At 42.8% G+C, this 18,375-nt stretch overlaps 1 protein-coding gene across 1 annotated transcript in view; it reads left to right on the forward strand.

Annotated features, from left to right (window-relative positions):
• Window positions 1-2,018: 2,018 nt before the first annotated feature.
• The window catches only part of TRHDE (thyrotropin releasing hormone degrading enzyme), a 408,390-nt gene continuing 392,033 nt past the window's right edge, over window positions 2,019-18,375 (forward strand). The window contains exons 1-2 of the mRNA XM_004281902.4: window positions 2,019-2,929; window positions 14,227-14,500. Of these exons, the coding sequence (XP_004281950.3) occupies window positions 2,019-2,929; window positions 14,227-14,500 (1,185 nt within the window). The remainder of the gene's footprint in view (window positions 2,930-14,226; window positions 14,501-18,375) is intronic.

Here is an 18,375-nt window from a genome sequence, read left to right on the forward strand (position 1 = left end):
CACATTTTGTTTCATTAAAAACTAGAGACTCCTGCCTGTGAGCTGTTACCTTTGGAGTGGCTGTTTTCTGAATATTGTTCCAATTAGAGTTCTTCACCCAAATTCTATAGGCTGGATATCCCATATACTCATACATACTCTGCACTATATTTAAAGCTTCTACAAACTTAGACAAGAATCCATAACCAGCCAATGATATATGAATCTGTTTTGATGATCCTGCTGTCAGTGGTCACTTCCTATTGATAATGTTCTAAAAAAGTTTAAACGATTTTCATGATAACACTGAAAACAGCAAAAAAAAAAAAAAAAAAGGAATTGTGGCTAGGTGAAGTGAAAAACTGACCCCAGAATGTACTTGTTCACTGTTCTCATTCTAAAGTAATGGGGCTCATGTCCTCAGCTTTTCTCAGTCTCAAGTTTGTGGTCCCGAATATTACACTTTAGGTATTAGATTTTAATCATTTCCTCAATCTAAAAACAGGAATTTTTCGATGGGAAAAAACTCGTCTCTTTAGCCTTGACTTCCGGAGGATTCTAATGTTTCCTTGCTAACGCTTATTTTAATACTGCACACCTGGACACAGCACACAGTATCATATACGTAGTCAGGCTTTGGAGAATTTATTTCAATTTACATACAATCCTCCAAACCCTCTGGCGAGCTTGGTGTGAAACCTGAGACAGCTACGTCTCCCCAGCCGGATCTTCCTTTGCTTCTTGGCGTCAATAGCCAAAGGCTCCAACGATGCCTCCGGGGAAGCGCGGTGGGGCTAAAGAGTCCGGAAGAGGGGTGACTGCGGGGCTTGTTGCGCTGACGATTTACAGGGTACTTCTTGCACGCGGCTCAGCTACCCCCTCTGTGGCTGTGTGTGCCTGGTGTGACAGAGCGGAGAAAAGCTCTCTCATCTCCCAGCGCCTGCCTCTGCCGCTCAGCCGCTCTCCTCCCTCCCGTCTTCCCAGTCTCCTCGCGCTCTCTCGCTCGCTTCTTTGCCTTTCTCGGGGAGTTTCAGTCCCTGAATGCAGCCAGAGTAGCTCTGGCAATCTAGACCCGGAACCTGTGTGTACACGCTCACGCACACACGCGCGCACACACGCACACTCACTCGCACACACGCACTCAGGTTCTCCCCACAGGGACACAGAGCAAACCCGGAGCTTCATCTACCTGAAGGGGATGGCCCGGCCGGACACTTCCTGCTCACTTGTCATCTCCGCAGGTCAGAGCAACGTCGTAACTAGGGAGGCTCACTGTCCGCTGTGCAACCTCACGCTGTATGCCGCCACCTCTGCTTAAAGTGTCCAGGCTGGAGGAGAAGGCTTCTCCAGGTCAGATTTCCGGCGCAGCTCTGCGGCCCTGGGACTTCACTGGGCTGGTTCACCCCGGTTTCTTCCTCCCGGCCATCCTCTCGTCCCCGCCTGCGGGGTGCATGGCTCGGGCGCCTCCGCTGCTGCTGCCGTCGCCGCTGCTGCTGCCGTCGCCACTGCTGCTACGAGCACATCCCACCCAGAGGACTGAACGCCGCCGCTGGAGTGGGGAGAGAAAGCGGCTGCCCTAACTTCCTTCTCCATCGCTCTCTGTACTTGCCAGCCGAGAACCCGCGGGAAGGCTCCCGCGGAAAGCGAGGCGAAAGCTCTGCGCAGGGGACTGCGAGCTAGAAGCCGCAGGCGCACAGGGGCGGGGGCAGCATGTGCCCCTGAGCCCGGCGCCCGCCGGAGAAGTAGCGCGCGTTGGGGCGAGCGAGACGCTTTCCAAGTTGGGCGCGTCCCAGAGCTCGCCGCCCCGCGCCTCCGCCGCCCGTGTCCGGAGAGAGGCGGGGCTGATGGGAGGTGCCGAGGTTGCTGTCGCCTACGGCCAGAGCCCGTCTTAAAAGAAGCTGGGCCAGTCTCCCCAGGGTCCCAGCTGGCGTCGCGCCCTCCGCCCGCGTGCGCTCTCTGATGCCTGAACTGGCGGTGGACAGGGTGGGCCCCCCGCGGGAGGTGCCGGAGGGGGCGGGGGAGGAGCAGGAGGCGGTGTGATGGCCCTGGACGGCGAGCGGGGGGAACAAGAGGAGGAGAAGAAAAAGAAGAAGAAGAAAAAGAAGAGGAAGAAGAAGAAGGAGGAGGAGGCGGCGGGGGCTAAGAAGAGCAGCTCACCCTTCGCGGCCACGATGGGGGAGAACGACGCCGCGCTGCGGGCCGGCGGCAGGGGCCTCTCGGACCCGTGGGCGGACTCCATGGGGGTGCGACCCCGCACCACCGAGCGCCACATCACTGTGCACAGGCGGCTAGTGCTGGCCTTCGCCGTGTCCATCGTGGCGCTGCTCGCGGTCACCATGCTCGCGGTGCTGCTCAGCTTGCGCTTCGACGAGTGTGGGGCGAGCTTACCGCCCGGCGCCGACGGCGGCCCCGCCGGCTTTCCAGCGCGCGGCGGCAACGAAAGCCTTCCGGGTTCGGCCCGGCGCAACCACCATGCTGGTGGAGACTCCTCGCAGCCCGGGGCAGGCGGGGAAGCCAACCCTGAGACCCCGTCCGCCCGGCCGCCGTCGGACGAGGAGCGGCAGCAATGGCAGCCGTGGACTCAACTGCGCCTGTCGGGCCACCTCAAGCCGCTGCACTACAATCTGATGCTCACCGCCTTCATGGAGAACTTCACCTTCTCCGGGGAGGTCAACGTGGAGATCTCGTGCCGGAACGCCACTCGCTACGTCGTGCTGCACGCCTCCCGTGTGGCGGTCGAGAAGGTGCAGGTGGCCGAGGACCGGGTAGCCGGGGCGGTCCCGGTGGCCGGCTTTTTCCTCTACCCGCCAACCCAGGTCTTGGTGGTGGTGCTGAATAGGACGCTGGACGCGCAGAGGAATTACAATCTGAAGATCATCTACAACGCCTTGATCGAGAACGAGCTCCTGGGCTTCTTCCGCAGCTCCTACGTGCTCCATGGGGAGAGAAGGTACGGAGGGAGGCGGTGCCCGGCACCGCCCCACCCAGCCAGGTTGTTCGAAACCGCCGGGCAGCCGGCCACCCAGGGACCGGGCTAGCTTCGGATACCCGGGAAGCGAGGGATGGGGGAAGGAAGTGAAGGTGAGGTATGGCCATCACCCAGAACTCTCGGGGTCTCCCAGGTGCCTGGGCTCTCCCTGCGGCCAACTCCACAAACTCACTCACCAGTCTCACCAGTGCCAAATGCCACTCCTTCTCTAGGCTGGGACCCCCTGCCCCATCAAAGTTCCTTAGCCAGCCTGGGGCACACAGCAACTTTTTTTTTTTTAAAGGGTAGTGTGTAATCTGAGCGACGTCGGGCCAGGGTGACATCAAAAGCTTGCCTAGTTAGCATCGAGGGAAAATTCGTGAGCCCCAGAGGCCAGGGCAGCAGCGCATCCCGGTTAGATGTCAGGACAGGGCAGGCAGGGCAAGATCCTCCCCTCCCCCACCATGCCCGTTTCTGGAAGGCGCAGAGTATTGGATAGGCTCTGGCTCCATGAAGTTTTACAAAACTGGAAGTTGAGATTCTGGGCAGTAAAAGCCAGTCCCAGTGACAGAGTAAGGGGGCGGGGGTGGGCTGGTGGTGGTGCTGGCGGCTGCCATGGCCAGTGCCAGCGAGAAATCTTCTTGCCTGTGCTGCCAGCTCTCTCCTAACACAGAGTGACTGCAGTTTGTTCACAAGTTACTGCCTCTGGAAATGGCTTCAGCGGTGAAAGGGGGAAAGCTAACCGTCAGTCTCAAATGCCTTGTTAGTGAGTGCCTTTGATGCTTTTTAGATTTGGGCAGTATTCTGTTTCTTCTTCTTTTTTATTTGAGAGGCTGTGGGGCTTTCCATCGCTTGTTTAGAGCTTAGACTTCAGAGTCCAACAGAACTGGGTTCAAATCTCGGCTGCAACTCTACTTGTGTTGAAGGCTTGAGGAAGCTGATTAAGCTAAGTCACCAATTCCTGACAATAACAGCCTCTAGTGCTTAATGAGCATCCTGTATTAACTCAATCTCACAAGAACCCCATGAGATAGATGCTGTCAACACTCCCTATTGTACAGATGGGGAAATGTGGAGGCACCAAGAAGTCAAGTAACTTGTAACATCGTGAGCCAGCAAAGCAGGTTTTAGGCTCAGGCAGTTTGGCTGCAGAACCTATACTTTTAGTTTTAACTTGGGGAAATAATAATAATAATATCCACATAGGATCATTGCAGGTGTCCACGAGTAAATGCATTGAAAAGCACTTAACTCTGTACTTGGCACATAGAGTGCCCACTCATGTTATGAGTGTCCTGTGGTGTAAGCTCTCAAGCATGTTGTTGAATGAATAAACAAGTGATTCTTGCTTTTTTGCCCTAGCCCATTGCATTTAAAATAACTTTGATTAATTAAATGGCTGTAGGGCCAGGGAATAACCAAAATGAACTTAAAAATGAAGTCAACAACCTTAGGAGTGGAGGCAGGTTGGAGATGAGTAATGATGCCACTGGCAGAGCCTCCCCTGTTCTCAAGAGAGTCTCACAACAGCAGAAAACTTGGGATCAGAGCAGTCCAGGGCTCCTGAGGTCAGCAGGTTTGGCAGTGGAGAGCTGGGACTCAAATTTTGGTTTTCTGATCCCTGGACCAGGGCTCATGATGTCTGGAAGCTCTCAGAAGAAGCTGATATAGTATAAGAGGCTAGGGAAATTTCAGTGTGTTATAAGAGAACACAAAAGTGTTAGTAGTCCTGTGGTGTAGCCTCATCTAAATAAATTGTCCAATGCTTTAGTGGTTGTATGATAATTAAAGTCTCCTATAAGTGAATGTATAAATTATTCACTTTCAAACTCCTAAGATCAGATGTGGATAATTTAAACCCCCTCCCACCACTTTCTCTGACATATTCTAAAGAATACAGATTAAAAGGATTAAAAAGAAAATCCACGATCATATCAAATTTGGGGGAAAAGCATAGAAGGCACATTTGCATGTTATGTCAAAATGTCAGTAGTGGGAGTTGCATATCATTACTGATAAATCTTGCTGTGGTGAAATAAATACTTCCAGAAAGTCCTGTTTTTTGAGCCATGCCAAAATACATTTGGTGGAACTGAGCTTGTTTTGGTCAGTGCTTTCAAATGAACAGGACTCTTAAAAAGACCAGATGTTCCCGCTTGACCTATAACTGATTTCTTGTACCCTAGTGCATATTTGTATTCAAACTCTCTCGTTCAGTTTTCCCCAAAGATGGTTGAGAGTTTAACCTAGTGTACCTGTGGCTAAACTCTGCATCCCAATAGTTGTGCAGAATTTGCTGTTTCTGGAGATCCCAGGATGATTTTATTTCTAAACAGCCTCTTAGAGAAAGTACTTGTTCCTCTTTTTTCCCCTTCATTCCAAAAGGACATATATGCAAACTCTAAATTTTCATTTGATTAGTGATTACGTATCTTGGTCTTTAGTTAGTCAGAATTTTTGCCAATTTATCAGATAATTTCTGGAATGAAAATAAATATTTAATCTGGCAATGGGGAGTCACAATGAGCAACCTGAAATATTGAAAAAGATCAATACTACCATTCAGTCTACCTTACTTAGTCTATGTGGAAACAACTTGTTAATAATCAATCTGATTCTTTGACTCGCTCCTCAGAAGTCTGAGAGATGTACTTTGGGTCAGGCAGCAAAATTAGACTTCACTATGTGCTGTATGCCTTTGACCCTTTGAAGCTTCCCTGGTTTTGTTCTACAGACTTGCCTCTCCCGGTTCCCATATTAAAATAAATGTTGGAAGACAGGCTCCCGGTTAGAACCTGAGGCTTCTCCACTTGAGGCACATCTTTTATTCTCAGTTAATCATTTGGCTAAAGGGAAATTCACCACTTGTTGAATATTAAAAATAATTCTCTTAAATTTGAAATGCTTACACACAGCAGATTAAATTGCAGAGTAAATTACCTCTGTTAGGCAATATATACTCCCTTGTCCCTCAGGTAGGTGGGCAGCAGGCAGATGCCATAATATGCTATAGTAGAATATACTTGCTTAGAATTAGGCAAAGTCTTCCTTTACCTGAAGTAATTGCCGCTTTGGGGCAGCCAGATGGCGAGCATACCCATGTTCAAAGTAGGGTACCTTAATTTAGATCCAGATGGCCGGATTGAAAGAGGAAATTTACCCAAAGTAAATGAACATTTTATTCACTTTCAAAAGGGAGACTGTTTTTCTGTGACAAACTTTGGGTCTGTGACATGCCACAGTGACAGAAGACAGGATGAAAAAAGGAGGTCTTTTTCTGTCAAGGGTTATTTAGAGAGAAACCATGATCTCCAAGTAAAATGAGAAGATAAAATTGTGGTTCTCAAAGAGAATTGCCAACAACTCCTTTGCAAAAATTTTGTGGAGAGCGTAGAGGATTTTATGGGTAGTCATTGATCATTTGTGGTATCAGCATACATGGTTTGGTGCCTTGTACTTTTTCTGGAGTGAATTAATAATCATGGTATTTAATAAAAACAAGAAAACCACCATGTTGTTTTTATGTTGAAAGCAGCCCCATTTCTCCACTTACTCTGCTGAGGAGATATCTCTATATGAGCAAGTTGAAGTAAATGGCTTTTTGCCCTTCTAAAGAGGGCTCGGAACTGAAAAATCTGGGAGAATGGTTTGTTTCTTTGAAAACTTTTTATGTGATTCCTTAATGGACTTAGCTCATTGTTTTCTTGTCACTGCATACATAACCATATGGCCAAACTGAGTCCAGTGTTGGATTTTGGTCACAATTCAAAATGCCACCAGTAAACTAAATCTAGAAACTATTGGGGGAAAGAAAGTTTGGACCATTTAATAATCACTTATTCAGGGAGGAAAATCCATACAATTGGTGTTTGTCTTGCTGTGCTTTTGATCACCTTGGGTAGTAATAGAGTATACCTTATTTCTGAAAGAGTTAAATTAATGTGCCTGTGTTTTTATTTATTCAAAACAACTCTAAACAGGGCCTATATGCTCTGGATCTCTTTCAAGCAAAGATAGACCTGTGACTGGTTTCCCTGTGTTGGATTTGCATAACATATTTATTTCCTCAAATCAGTTTTTGCCACCGTGTATGTGGTTGGGCTTGAGACAACAGTACAGGGCAACAGTTTAGGTTTGCTTGAGGAGGATGATGACATTTGATGATGACATAAAGATATTTGTCTCTTTAAGAATAGGACTCACTTCTTTAAGCATGACTGTAAAGAATGGTATAAAAAGAGTGAAGAAGAAATAGTCTACCTTTAACTCATAAGTGTTTGACAGTCTGTAAAGAAGGGCATCCCTCCATAGCCCCAGGCTCATCCTCCTACCCACCAGCCATGATCATCACCTTATCGTCCTTTTAATTCTTTGTGTGTCCTGTATATCCTTTCAAACTTACAGTAGTGGCTGGGTTCTTCCAGAGTTTCTCAAAGACCCATGCAATCCTGCTTTTTGCCACTAGAGAGTGGCTGCTCTCTCCAACAGAATTTTGCTACATAGGACTTGAGAGAATATAAAGATGCAAAACACTTCTTGCCCTTCCCAGTTCTTTGGACAATCTGAAATGATTCACAGACAGGCACAGCTGGATGCTGGTGAGTGGGCTGTGAGAGTGAAATAAGACTGACAAGATCTTACTGAGTGGGGCTGAATTGAGGGGGAGGGTCCCAGGCTCCCCACTCCTGCCCTCCTTGCCTCCAAGTGTGCCTTCTCAGTCTCTGAATAAACAAGGGGCCCCAGGGTTTAAGGAGCTCCGGCGGCAACAGTTGTGCAGAGACAGGGGAGAATGGATTCCTCCCAGTGCAGACCTGTGTTGATTTGCCGGGTGAAGTTTTAGTTTAAGTATTCGGATCTTTCCTCATGACTACACACTCAAAAAAAAAAAAAAAAAAAAAAAAAAAAGGAATCATAGGATGGAAAAAGAATCAAGTTGTAAAATTGCCACTGTTGGTTACTTTTTATCTCTTTAAGAATAAGCGAGCCACTTTTAGTTGTGTTGCTGGGTGGCAAGGGGTGTGTGTGTGTGTGTGTGTGTGTGTGTGTGTGTGTGTTCAGGGACTCTGGAACCAGACTGCCTCGATTTATGTCTTGACTCTTCCGTTTATTAGCTTTATGACCTTGGCCAAGTTTCCTAAATGTTCTGCGTCTGGTATTCTTATCTGGAAAATGAGGATAATGATATCCTCTTTCATGGGGTTATTTGTGAGGATTACATGAGTAAAGTAATAAAGCACTTAGAATGGTGTCTGACAACTAGTAAGCACGTTTGTGGGTATGAAATACGATTATACTATTACATGACTGGACATCTACCCTTAGAGCTGGTACAAGGTCATTTAGGCTCAATGTTTTTGCCTTAGGTTTCCCCTTACTAGCAAGACAGTGGGAAATGATCACTGTGGACATCCCTTCCACTGCTGTTTGTTTTGCCCCCCTATGCAGAGTTCAAAAGATGGGGGAGAGGAAGAAGCAGAGCCCTTCCACAGTGAAGAAGGAAGAGAAGAGGAAGGCTGTGGTATTTCACAGCTAGAGAAGCTCCATGCTTGGTCCAGACACTGAGATGGAGAGGATTGAGGGAGTGGGAAGAGTGTGTGAAACAAAAGGAACTCACAACTCTGATTATGGCCCTGCTCTCTGTCAGCAAACCAGCTACCAAAGGGTCAGGAGGGTGCCTTCCTTGTCACTGGAAGCTAGTACAGGAAAAGAAAAGCTCCAAGTACCAAGGGAAAGGCACACCAGTTGTTAGATACTGTTTTCAAGACTTTGTGAGTTCCACCAGTAGTAGTACTTTATAATACTTACATAATACTTTTTCTCTTTCCACTATTAAAGAAATGAATCGCAGACACTAGTTTATTTATTCTTATGAAAACCTAATATTATGGCACAGGAAAGTAATTTTAGTGCATTCGTAATACTCTTCATCAATGGTGATCAAGTACTCAGTGCTCATTTTCGATAACAGTAGTGTATAAAAATGAAAACAATTATGAATTTTATGCTCTGTTTTTATAACACGATTATTCACATGTGCACCACTTCCTACATATATTTTGCTGGCATTATTGCATTATGTTTTTAGTTTACTAGAATGGTTATTTAAAAAACAATAGACTACGTGCTTGCTTATAGCACTGAATGTTCAGCAGGAACACTTCTCTTCTGAAATGGCAGAGTTTTACTGACTCATTGAAGTACATAAAAACACAGAGTCTAAACAACGACTCATTTTGGCTTAAAATGTTTTGTCATTGAGTAATAATTTGCATTTTGATTAACAACCTTAACTTTAAATGGGACGTGTAACTTCCATGATCCTGTAACTTTGCTCAGTTCCTGGAAACAGTTGAATAGTAGCTGGTTGATCCACTGGATCACTTCTTTCGATCTTGGGAGTTTTTATTACCAATTTTAAACTATTGCAACCGTAGGCAAATTGCAGTTGCGATAGAAGCAAGTTCAAAGAGCATTTTTCACTGTGCTGTATGTGTGGTCTGCATAGATGTGGTCAAAATGGAAACTTCTCAAAAACGCCTTGCCATTTTTGAGGTTCTCTTGGTTTTGGTGGGCTCTGCAATGAAACATGAATCAATCTGAATACTAGCAGTGTTATGCAAATGTTTGTTTCTTCTGCATATTTTAACCTGATGAAAAGGCAAACTGAAAATAATGGAACAGAAATTGTATCATATACTGTAATTTGTCGGCAATATCAACCAACGTTAATGCATTACTTCTGCTGAATCTTATAATGACTTGACACAAGTAGCTTGCCTAGTTGAACTTCCGCAGAAATAAGAAGAAATCAATTCTCTGTATCCTTAAGAGGCAACATAGAGCTTTAAGCTCTACTTCTTAGCTCAACCAAAATGTCAAATAGACAAGTTGTTGAGAAATCAAGTAATTTATTTTAGATGGAAGAGCATTAAAATACATGTATATTATTCATATTTTTCTAGTTATGCTAAAGTGACATTCTTGGAATAACACTTCCAGGATGTCACTTTTGGAGGTGGAATGTTTTTATGATAATAGAGGGATTCCTTAAAAGATACAAATGATTTTGTTTGAGAAAAAGCAGGAGAAAAATAGACGACAAAATCTCTTCCCCATTACCTTCAGCCTCCTACTGTTTTATTTCTTGCCGTATTTACATAGGTATTTCACATCCTTACTCTATATTAAAATGTTCTCTATTTTTAATTAAGTTTTTGTATTTTTTTCTACCTGGTGTACTGCTACCACCTCAAACTCCACCTGAAATTTGCTCAGAAACCAAACTCATTATTTTCTGCCCCGAATCCCTTTCGCTAGAGGTCTCTGGCGTTTCTACTGACGGTAAGCAGGAAAGCAGTCTCACTTCCGCCAGTTGAAGGCAACCATAAAATATACGCAGCGAAGACAAGATTATGTTTCTGAAATCCAACAGACACTGTTGCCTGTTGGGGGCACTGAGCCTGAAACTGGCTCTCTTTGTTAGAAAGGAGACTATCAAGGGTGAGAGAGGTAGGTGTTCGAGGTAGACGGCAACGCTGGGCTCCGAGAAAATCGGAACCTGGAAGAGAGCAGACAGGGTGCGAACTTCATATGTGAGGCAAAACTTTTTTAAAGGTTTATTTCTGTGCTACCAGTAGTCAATTGGCTCACTTCTCCAATGTGTCTGTGACCCTTACTACCCAGGAATTTACGCTTCCTCCTCCATAAAGCCTTCCTTCAGTTCTTAAGACTGGTGGTTCTCAGCCGGGTCAGTTCTGCCTCCCAGGGGACATCTGCAATGTCCGGAGACGTTTCAGTTGTCACAGCGGGAGAGAGGGGGTGCTACTGGCATCTAGTGGTAGAAGCCAGGGATGCTGCTAAGCACAAGATGGCCCCGACAAAGAATAGTTATCCACCCTCGTATGTAAGTAGTGTCGAGAATTCTACCACTGAATCACCAATACTTAACATTAAAAAAAAAAAAAGTCAGTAGTGCCAAGGTTGAGAAACCTTGCTTTGGAAGATGTAATTTCTTCCTGCATTTTCCCTCGTTGTCATGTCTTTTTGTACGATACCTGTTTAGGCATATGTTTTATTTATTTTATTGGAGTATAAACTCTTTGAGGGAAGGAAGCACATCTATTTATCATTTTCTCCACAGCGTTGAACACTTAAAAATGGTGACTAAGAAAAGCAAATGCGTTATAATAGATCTTGTAGCAAAAAGCCATTTAGCAGTAACGTAATTTAATATTTTAAAAACATCTCATCAAATTCAGGGAATATTTTATTTTAAATTTTTGTTCAGTTATAGGATCTCAAGCTTGGAAAAGACCCTAGGTGTAATCTAGTCCAACTGCTCTTGTTTCCAAGGGGCTTGTTTTGATTTGCTAAATACTGAATTGAAATTCAATTGCAATCGTCCTCAGGTGCCAGACTGTGAAATTGGTATTTCCTCATTTAGACATTATCAAATATATGTGGCCCTCAGTGCATAGATATATACTGTGTGTAGGAATTCATTAAGAATATTAATTGCAGAAAAAGTCACTAGATGATCTTTATAGTTCCTTTCAACTCTGAGAATCAGCTATTTAAATTGCTAGCCTTACTAACATATTTACTTACTATATGAGGCAAAAAGAGACTTGAGCACAACATGATTCTTCTGCATAAATATTTGGTTTATTAATTTCTCATTAGCCCAGAGGTATTTAGATCTTCTACATCTAATAAATTCCTACCCTTTAATTACTGAATACCAAAGACACCTTTGATTTTTTACTTAATGACTAATACACTCTAAGTGCAGCCTCTCTGTTGAACTCTTGCAGAACTTTCTCCTAGTATTATTAGTTGTTTCTTATGTATTATATATATTTCCCTTTTCAGGTAGATTGCAAAGGCCTTAAGGACAAAAATGGTTATATCTTTAAAAAAAAAAAAAATCCTACCACACACCTAATAGAGTGAAAATCACACATAGCAGACAATATCTATTTGCTCAATGACTGGAATTGGATTTCTCAGGTACTTGAAAGTTAAAAGGGAACACTTTTCCTCATATATTAAATTCCATAGGTATCTTTTAAATAGCCTCAGTAAAGAAATATAAAGCTCAGTGGACATTTTAATAAGAAAGATGAGATTCAAGCACATATGTAAGACAAAAGCACGTGCAAATTGTAAATGGGTGCATCTTAATTAAAAGTTACTGACACTCCGTTAAGCAAGAACTATATTACTGTCAGTAGAAAATAGGAAAAATATTACCAAGATGCTGGCAAGTTTGGAAAGAAGAACCTTTATTACCAATAGTCAAATTAAAACATTGTTTATAAATTATGGCTAAAGATTAATTTTACTGTTTTTGAAATAAAATTACCTTTTACTCATACACAGAAAATGTGAATTCTAGACCCGGCTTTGCGCTAATTGCCTGTGTAACTTTGGAGAAATCGCTTAACCCTACTGGAGCTACTTTCTCATTTTAGGAATTTACGAGAGCTGGACAATTTGTTTCTAAGATTGCTTCCAACTTTAACCTTATATTTTTCTGAAGATTTATAGTTAAAACTTCTTTCCTATACATTACCCCATTTTATCATCTCGACAGTTTTGTAAGGGAGGCCTAGAAAATATTATTTTCCTTCTACTAATGAAAAAATAGACTCAGGTAGTTAAGTGATTTATCCAAGCCTGGTATGCAGCAGCCCAGTACTATTTCAAGGTAATTCTCAATTCCCCTCTCTCAGAATAAATATACAATTAATCTTGAAAACTTATTTTTCTCTGTTTTAGTTTTCTCTGTTTCAAAACTAAACTTTTAAAAAGTAAGCCTTCAATAATGCATGTAAGCTTCATAATTTTAAAAAAGTATAAACATTTACATTTCATGGTTTGAGCCAGGGATAGCCAGTAAGATTCAATACACATGTCAACACCTACTGATCGGTAGTAACTGCCTGAAGTGCTGTGCTGAGAATAATTTTAAGGCCAAGTTTTGGCTCAGCGGGAAAGTGTGCCATGTGAGATTAACCATGAACACTGTGGATGATGGAGAGGGGAGGGGTGGCAGAACTACTATGGGGAAAGAGCCTTTTAAAGAAATGACTTGTAGCACTCAGTAATGTTTTATGAAGGGTCTGTTATTGACTTATGTCCAGTTTTAACTAATATCATATTTAAAAGTTTAATTAATTTATGTCATGAATGTTTTCATAAATAATGGCCCCATTTTTAAGTTAAAAGTGTGTCCTTTTTCAAGTACTTAGTTTGAGTGTTTTGATTTGTAACCATAACAGTGAAAGAATGTAGAGGGTGCTTCTGGAGTTTCAATGAGATGCAACTTTGCAGCTTGATCTGAAAACTTGAGGGCATTAAATATTTTATATATATATGTGTACACATTGATGTATTTATTATATAGATATTTATTAATTTACTTTATTATATTAACATATAATTTATATAGTAAATATATATCATGGGTGGTAAAAACCAACGGTATCTGGATTATTCTATGTAAATGTATATTATAGCACTCCAGGAAAGGTTGAAGATATTGTGAATCAGTGGCTGCTGCTTATTAACTGCCTTCTGGGTGCTGTTCATCTATTCACAGTGATAGGTGCTTTACATCCCCTTTTCCATTCTACTAAGCTTTACAATGCTTTTTAAGTTAGGCATGATTATTTCCTTTTAAGCAATGAACATGTACACCTTAGGGAAATTTAGTAATCGTCCAAGATGATTCGGCTAAGAAATGTTGTGGAGCCAGAATGCAGACCAAGTTTTGTCAGATTTCAAAATGCTTTTCCTTAACAAAATCAGGCCATTTGAGCCTGAGATTTGAGGACATAGATGCTTCTCAGTGATGGTCTATGCCCTACTTGTATCTGATGACAAGTTTTGGATTTTGATTTCGTTGTCTTTACTGGTTGTACAGTTTCGGAGAGGAGACTGAGGCATGCCAAAAAGGAGAACCATTATTTTCCAGTACTTGCCAATATGATGATGAGTTGTTTTTCTGTAAAGTGTAATATTTTGTCTAATAAGCATGGCTCTGGGTTTAGAGAATTTCCTTTAGTTGAGACAAAAGTTCCCTGAAGAATTTTCATTGTTGCGGAAATATGTATGAAGTATGCTTCCATGCTATTCATGCACTTAAGTTTGATTCAGAAAAAAACTGTCTCGTAATTTTGCTCAAGCATATTATTTTATAAGCAGAAGCATATATAGTGGTTATAACTTAACTCAAGCCACAAATGTAATTGAGAATGTCATTTTCTTTTTTCCAGGTTCCTTGGCGTTACACAGTTTTCGCCTACACATGCCAGAAAGGCATTTCCTTGTTTTGATGAGCCAATCTACAAGGCTACTTTCAAAATCAGCATCAAGCATCAAGCAACCTATTTATCTTTATCCAATATGCCGGTGGAAACTTCCGTGTTTGAGGAAGATGGATGGGTTACGGATCACTTTTCACAGACCCCTCTCATGTCCACGTATTATTTAGCCTGGGCAATTTGCAACTTCACATACAGAGAAACTACCACCAAGACCGGGGTTGTAGTAAGTATTTCAAGCTTAATGTTGTTTCTGGATAATGTACACTGATTTCTGAATTAACAATGAATCATTTCTATTCTCTTCACAACTTACATAGCTGAATTCTTTCCTTAATCCTTGGAAGGAAAATTATCTTCCTGGTTTCAGAGTCAGAGAGGAGCTTCTCTTCTATACCCAGCCCTCTTATTACTTTAATCACTTCCCCACCCCTGCCATTCCTGTCCTTCTTCATCGCCTGAGTATCTCTGGAACAACTATTGTCTGTTATGGGAAATTGCCTCTTTTTATTTACGTAAAGCTTCTTTTTACTGTAAAATATTTCAAATATACAGAAAATGTGGAGAATAATATAATAAACTTCTACTAGCCAGCTCTATAGAATCTAAACATTCTACCATCTTTGCTCCAGTCTAATTTGTTTTTTGAGAAAGTAAAGCATATTGGATAGAGTTGAAGCCCTCTTTGGACACCTGCCTGATCTCATTGCCTTGCTTCCTACCTCCTGCCTTGCCCTGAATTTGGATTTTGCCATTTCCATGCACCTTATCACACAATTATTAAGTATGTTATTAATTATTAAGTATAAATCTATTTACAATACATTCCATGCTTTAAAATTTCATATAAGTGGTTTTATATTATAGATATCATTCTGTAGCTTTATTTTATTTTTTGCTTAAAATTTTGTTTTTGTGGTTTATCTGAATAGAATGGTTGAGTGAATATATCAAAATTTGTCATCCTCCTATAATGAACATTTTAATTTTTTTCTGATTTTCATTGATTAACAACAATGCTCAGTGAACATTTTTGTACATAAGTTCTTCTGCCAGTGTGCTAGAATTTCTGTAAGGTACAAAACTTCTTTTAGCCCATAGTATGCAAGTGTATAGAAATATGTACTTAGAGAAGGGTGATATAAGGGAAGCCTAGAGAATTCACTCTCTGTATTAAATTTATAACAAGAATCCGTTGGATTCTTTAGGATCATTAACATTTATAACAGCATGGTGTTCTAGGCACTTTTTACATGTTACTGTATTGCGTTAGTCAGATTAAGTCAGGTCATGCCTCTTAAGAACTTTCTCCTCATTTCAATGGCCTACACAATAAATATGCATTTATTTTAATTTTCATGTCAACCCTAAAGCAAGGTATTATAATTCCATTTTTCCAAGTGAATAAAGTAAATTTAGATTTAAAGAGATGAAGTAACTTTACCAGAGTAAAAAGTAAGCAAGTGGTAGGGCTGCAAGAAAAACTTCTATTGGTCTGATCCCAAATTTGGGACTCTGCCCACCCTGCCCCCCTCCCCATGCCCTAGGAGCTCTGTTTCACCATTTCACCTGTGTGTCGATATGAGAATTCAGGTAATGATTCTGTCCATCCGGTGGCCATCATATTTGGTGTTGCTCAAACATAACAGAAGAAGTGTACAGAAATCTATATTCTTATTTTGTAGGAAGTTCATAGCTCCATAACAGCCTAAATATTGAATAATGGGTTTGGCTAAATAAATTTTTCTCACCGTTACTTTCAATTTAAATCACTGTGGAACCCATTTAAAAAATAAAATCTGCCTGCATACAAAATTAATGCCATTATTAAAGAACTGTGTATAGTGAATTAATCTACATAATCATTAAAACAGTACCTTAAATGCTGGCTGTAGAAGGCTAGAAAAAAGATATTTTACTCTTTTGGACTTCTTATTTGGTATGTTGAATTCCTCTGATGTTTGTTGATGTCTCCTATGGATACTTCAAGGCTATACATGTTGGACCATACACAGAAAATGACATATCATTCCCTTATACATCTTCAAAAGTTGATGACTGACTACTTGATGTGGGTCTGTTGGGAGCATAGGGTACACTGGAAGTGTTTTTCCTAGTATGATTTCTTTAAAATATCCTAAAACTATTCTCAGCTGTATACAATTATGCTTGTTGCTAAGTGATCCATATTTAAAACCAGGACACACCCTAATTATTTAGATGTGACTTTTTATTAGAGTTAAGAATTCAAGTAATTAGTAAACATTAGAAAATTCCTACTTATTTTTATGTGGAAAAGATAAAACATGCTACCAGAGAACATTGGAAGGTCAACTGAAATAAAAATTTGCTCTACAATCTAAAAATACTAAGAATAGTAAAAAGGAAAATAAAATTGCCGTTGGGAACCCTTGTTTATCAACTGTGGAACTAAAGTATAAAACCTGGTTTTCTGGGGAGACCTTCAAGATGGCAGAGGAGCAAGACGTGGAGATCACCTACCTCCCCACAAATACATCAGAAATACATCTACATGTGGAACAACTCCTACAGAACACTGACTGAACACTGGCAGAAGACCTCAGACTTCCCAAAAGGCAAGAAACTCCCCTCGTACCTGGGTAGGGTAAAAGAAAAAAGGAAAAACAGAGACAAAAGAATAGGGACGGGACCTGCACCTCTGGGAGGGAGCCGTGAAGGAGGAAAGGTTTCCACACACTGGGAATCCCCTTCTTGGGCGGAGACGGGGGGTGGCAGAGGGGGGAAGCTTTGGAGCCACGGAGGTGAGTGCAGCGACAGGGGTGCGGAGGGCAAAGCAGAGAGATTCCCACACAGAGGATCGGTGCTGACCAGCACTCACCAGCCTGAGAGGCTTGTCTGTTCACCCACCTGGACGGGTGGGAGCTGGGAGCTGAGGCTCGGGCTTCGGAGGTCAGATCCCAGGGAGAGGACCAGGGTTGGCTGCATGAACACAGCCTGAAGAGGGCTAGTATGCCACAGCTAGCCAGGAGGGAGTCCGGGAAAAAGTCTGGACCTGCCTAAGAGGCAAGAGACCATTGTTTCAGGATGCGTGAGGAGAGGGGATTCAGAGCACCGCCTAAACGAGCTCCAGAGACGGGCGCAAGCCACAGCTATCAGCACAGACCCCAGAGACGGGCATGAGATGCTAAGGCTGCTGCTGCAGCCACCAAGAAGCCTGTGTGCAAGCACAGGTCACTCTCCACACCTCCCCTCCTGGGAGCCTGTGCAGCCTGCCACTGCCAGGGTCCCATGATCCAGGGACAACTTCCCCCGGAGAACGCACGGGACCTCAGGCTGTTGCAATGTCATGCTGGCCTCTGCCGCCGCAGGCTCACCCCGCATTCTGTACCCCTTCCTCCCCCCAGCCTGAGTGAGCCAGAGCCCCCAATCAGCTGCTTCTTTAACCCTGTACTGTCTGAGGGGAGAACAGATGCCCTCAGGCGACCTACATGCAGAGGCAGAGCCAGATCCAAAGCTGAACCCCAGGAGCTGTGCGAACAAACAAGAGAAAGGGAAATGTCTTCCAGCAGCCTCAGGAGCAGCGGATTAAAGCTCCACAATCAATTTGATGTGCCCTGCATCTGTGGAATACCTGAATAGACAACGAATCATCCCAAAATTGAGGCGGTGGACTTTGGGAGCAACTGTTGACTTGGGGTTAGCTTTCTGCATCTAATTTGTTTCTGGTTTTATGTTTATCTTAGTTTAGTATTTAGAGTTTACTATCATAGGTAGATTTGTTTATTGATTTGGTTGCTCTCTTCCTTTATTTTAAATATATATATAGATATATATATATTTTTTCCTTTTTCTCTTTTTGTGAGTGTGTATGTGTGTGCTTCTTTGTGTGATTTTGTCTGTATAGCTTTGCTTTTTTTTTTTTTGTGGTACATGGGCCTCTCGCTGCTGTAGCCTCTCCTGTTGTGGAGCACAGGCTCTGGATGCACAGGCTCCAGACGCGCAGGCTCAGCGGCCATGGCTCATGGGCCCAGCCACTCCGCGGCATGTGGGATCTTCCCAGACCAGGGCACGAACCCATGTCCCCTATATTGGCAGGCGGACTCTCAACCACTGCGCCAC

This window comes from Orcinus orca, chromosome 11 (genome assembly GCF_937001465.1).
Source record: "Orcinus orca chromosome 11, mOrcOrc1.1, whole genome shotgun sequence".
Lineage (NCBI taxonomy): Eukaryota > Metazoa > Chordata > Mammalia > Artiodactyla > Delphinidae > Orcinus > Orcinus orca.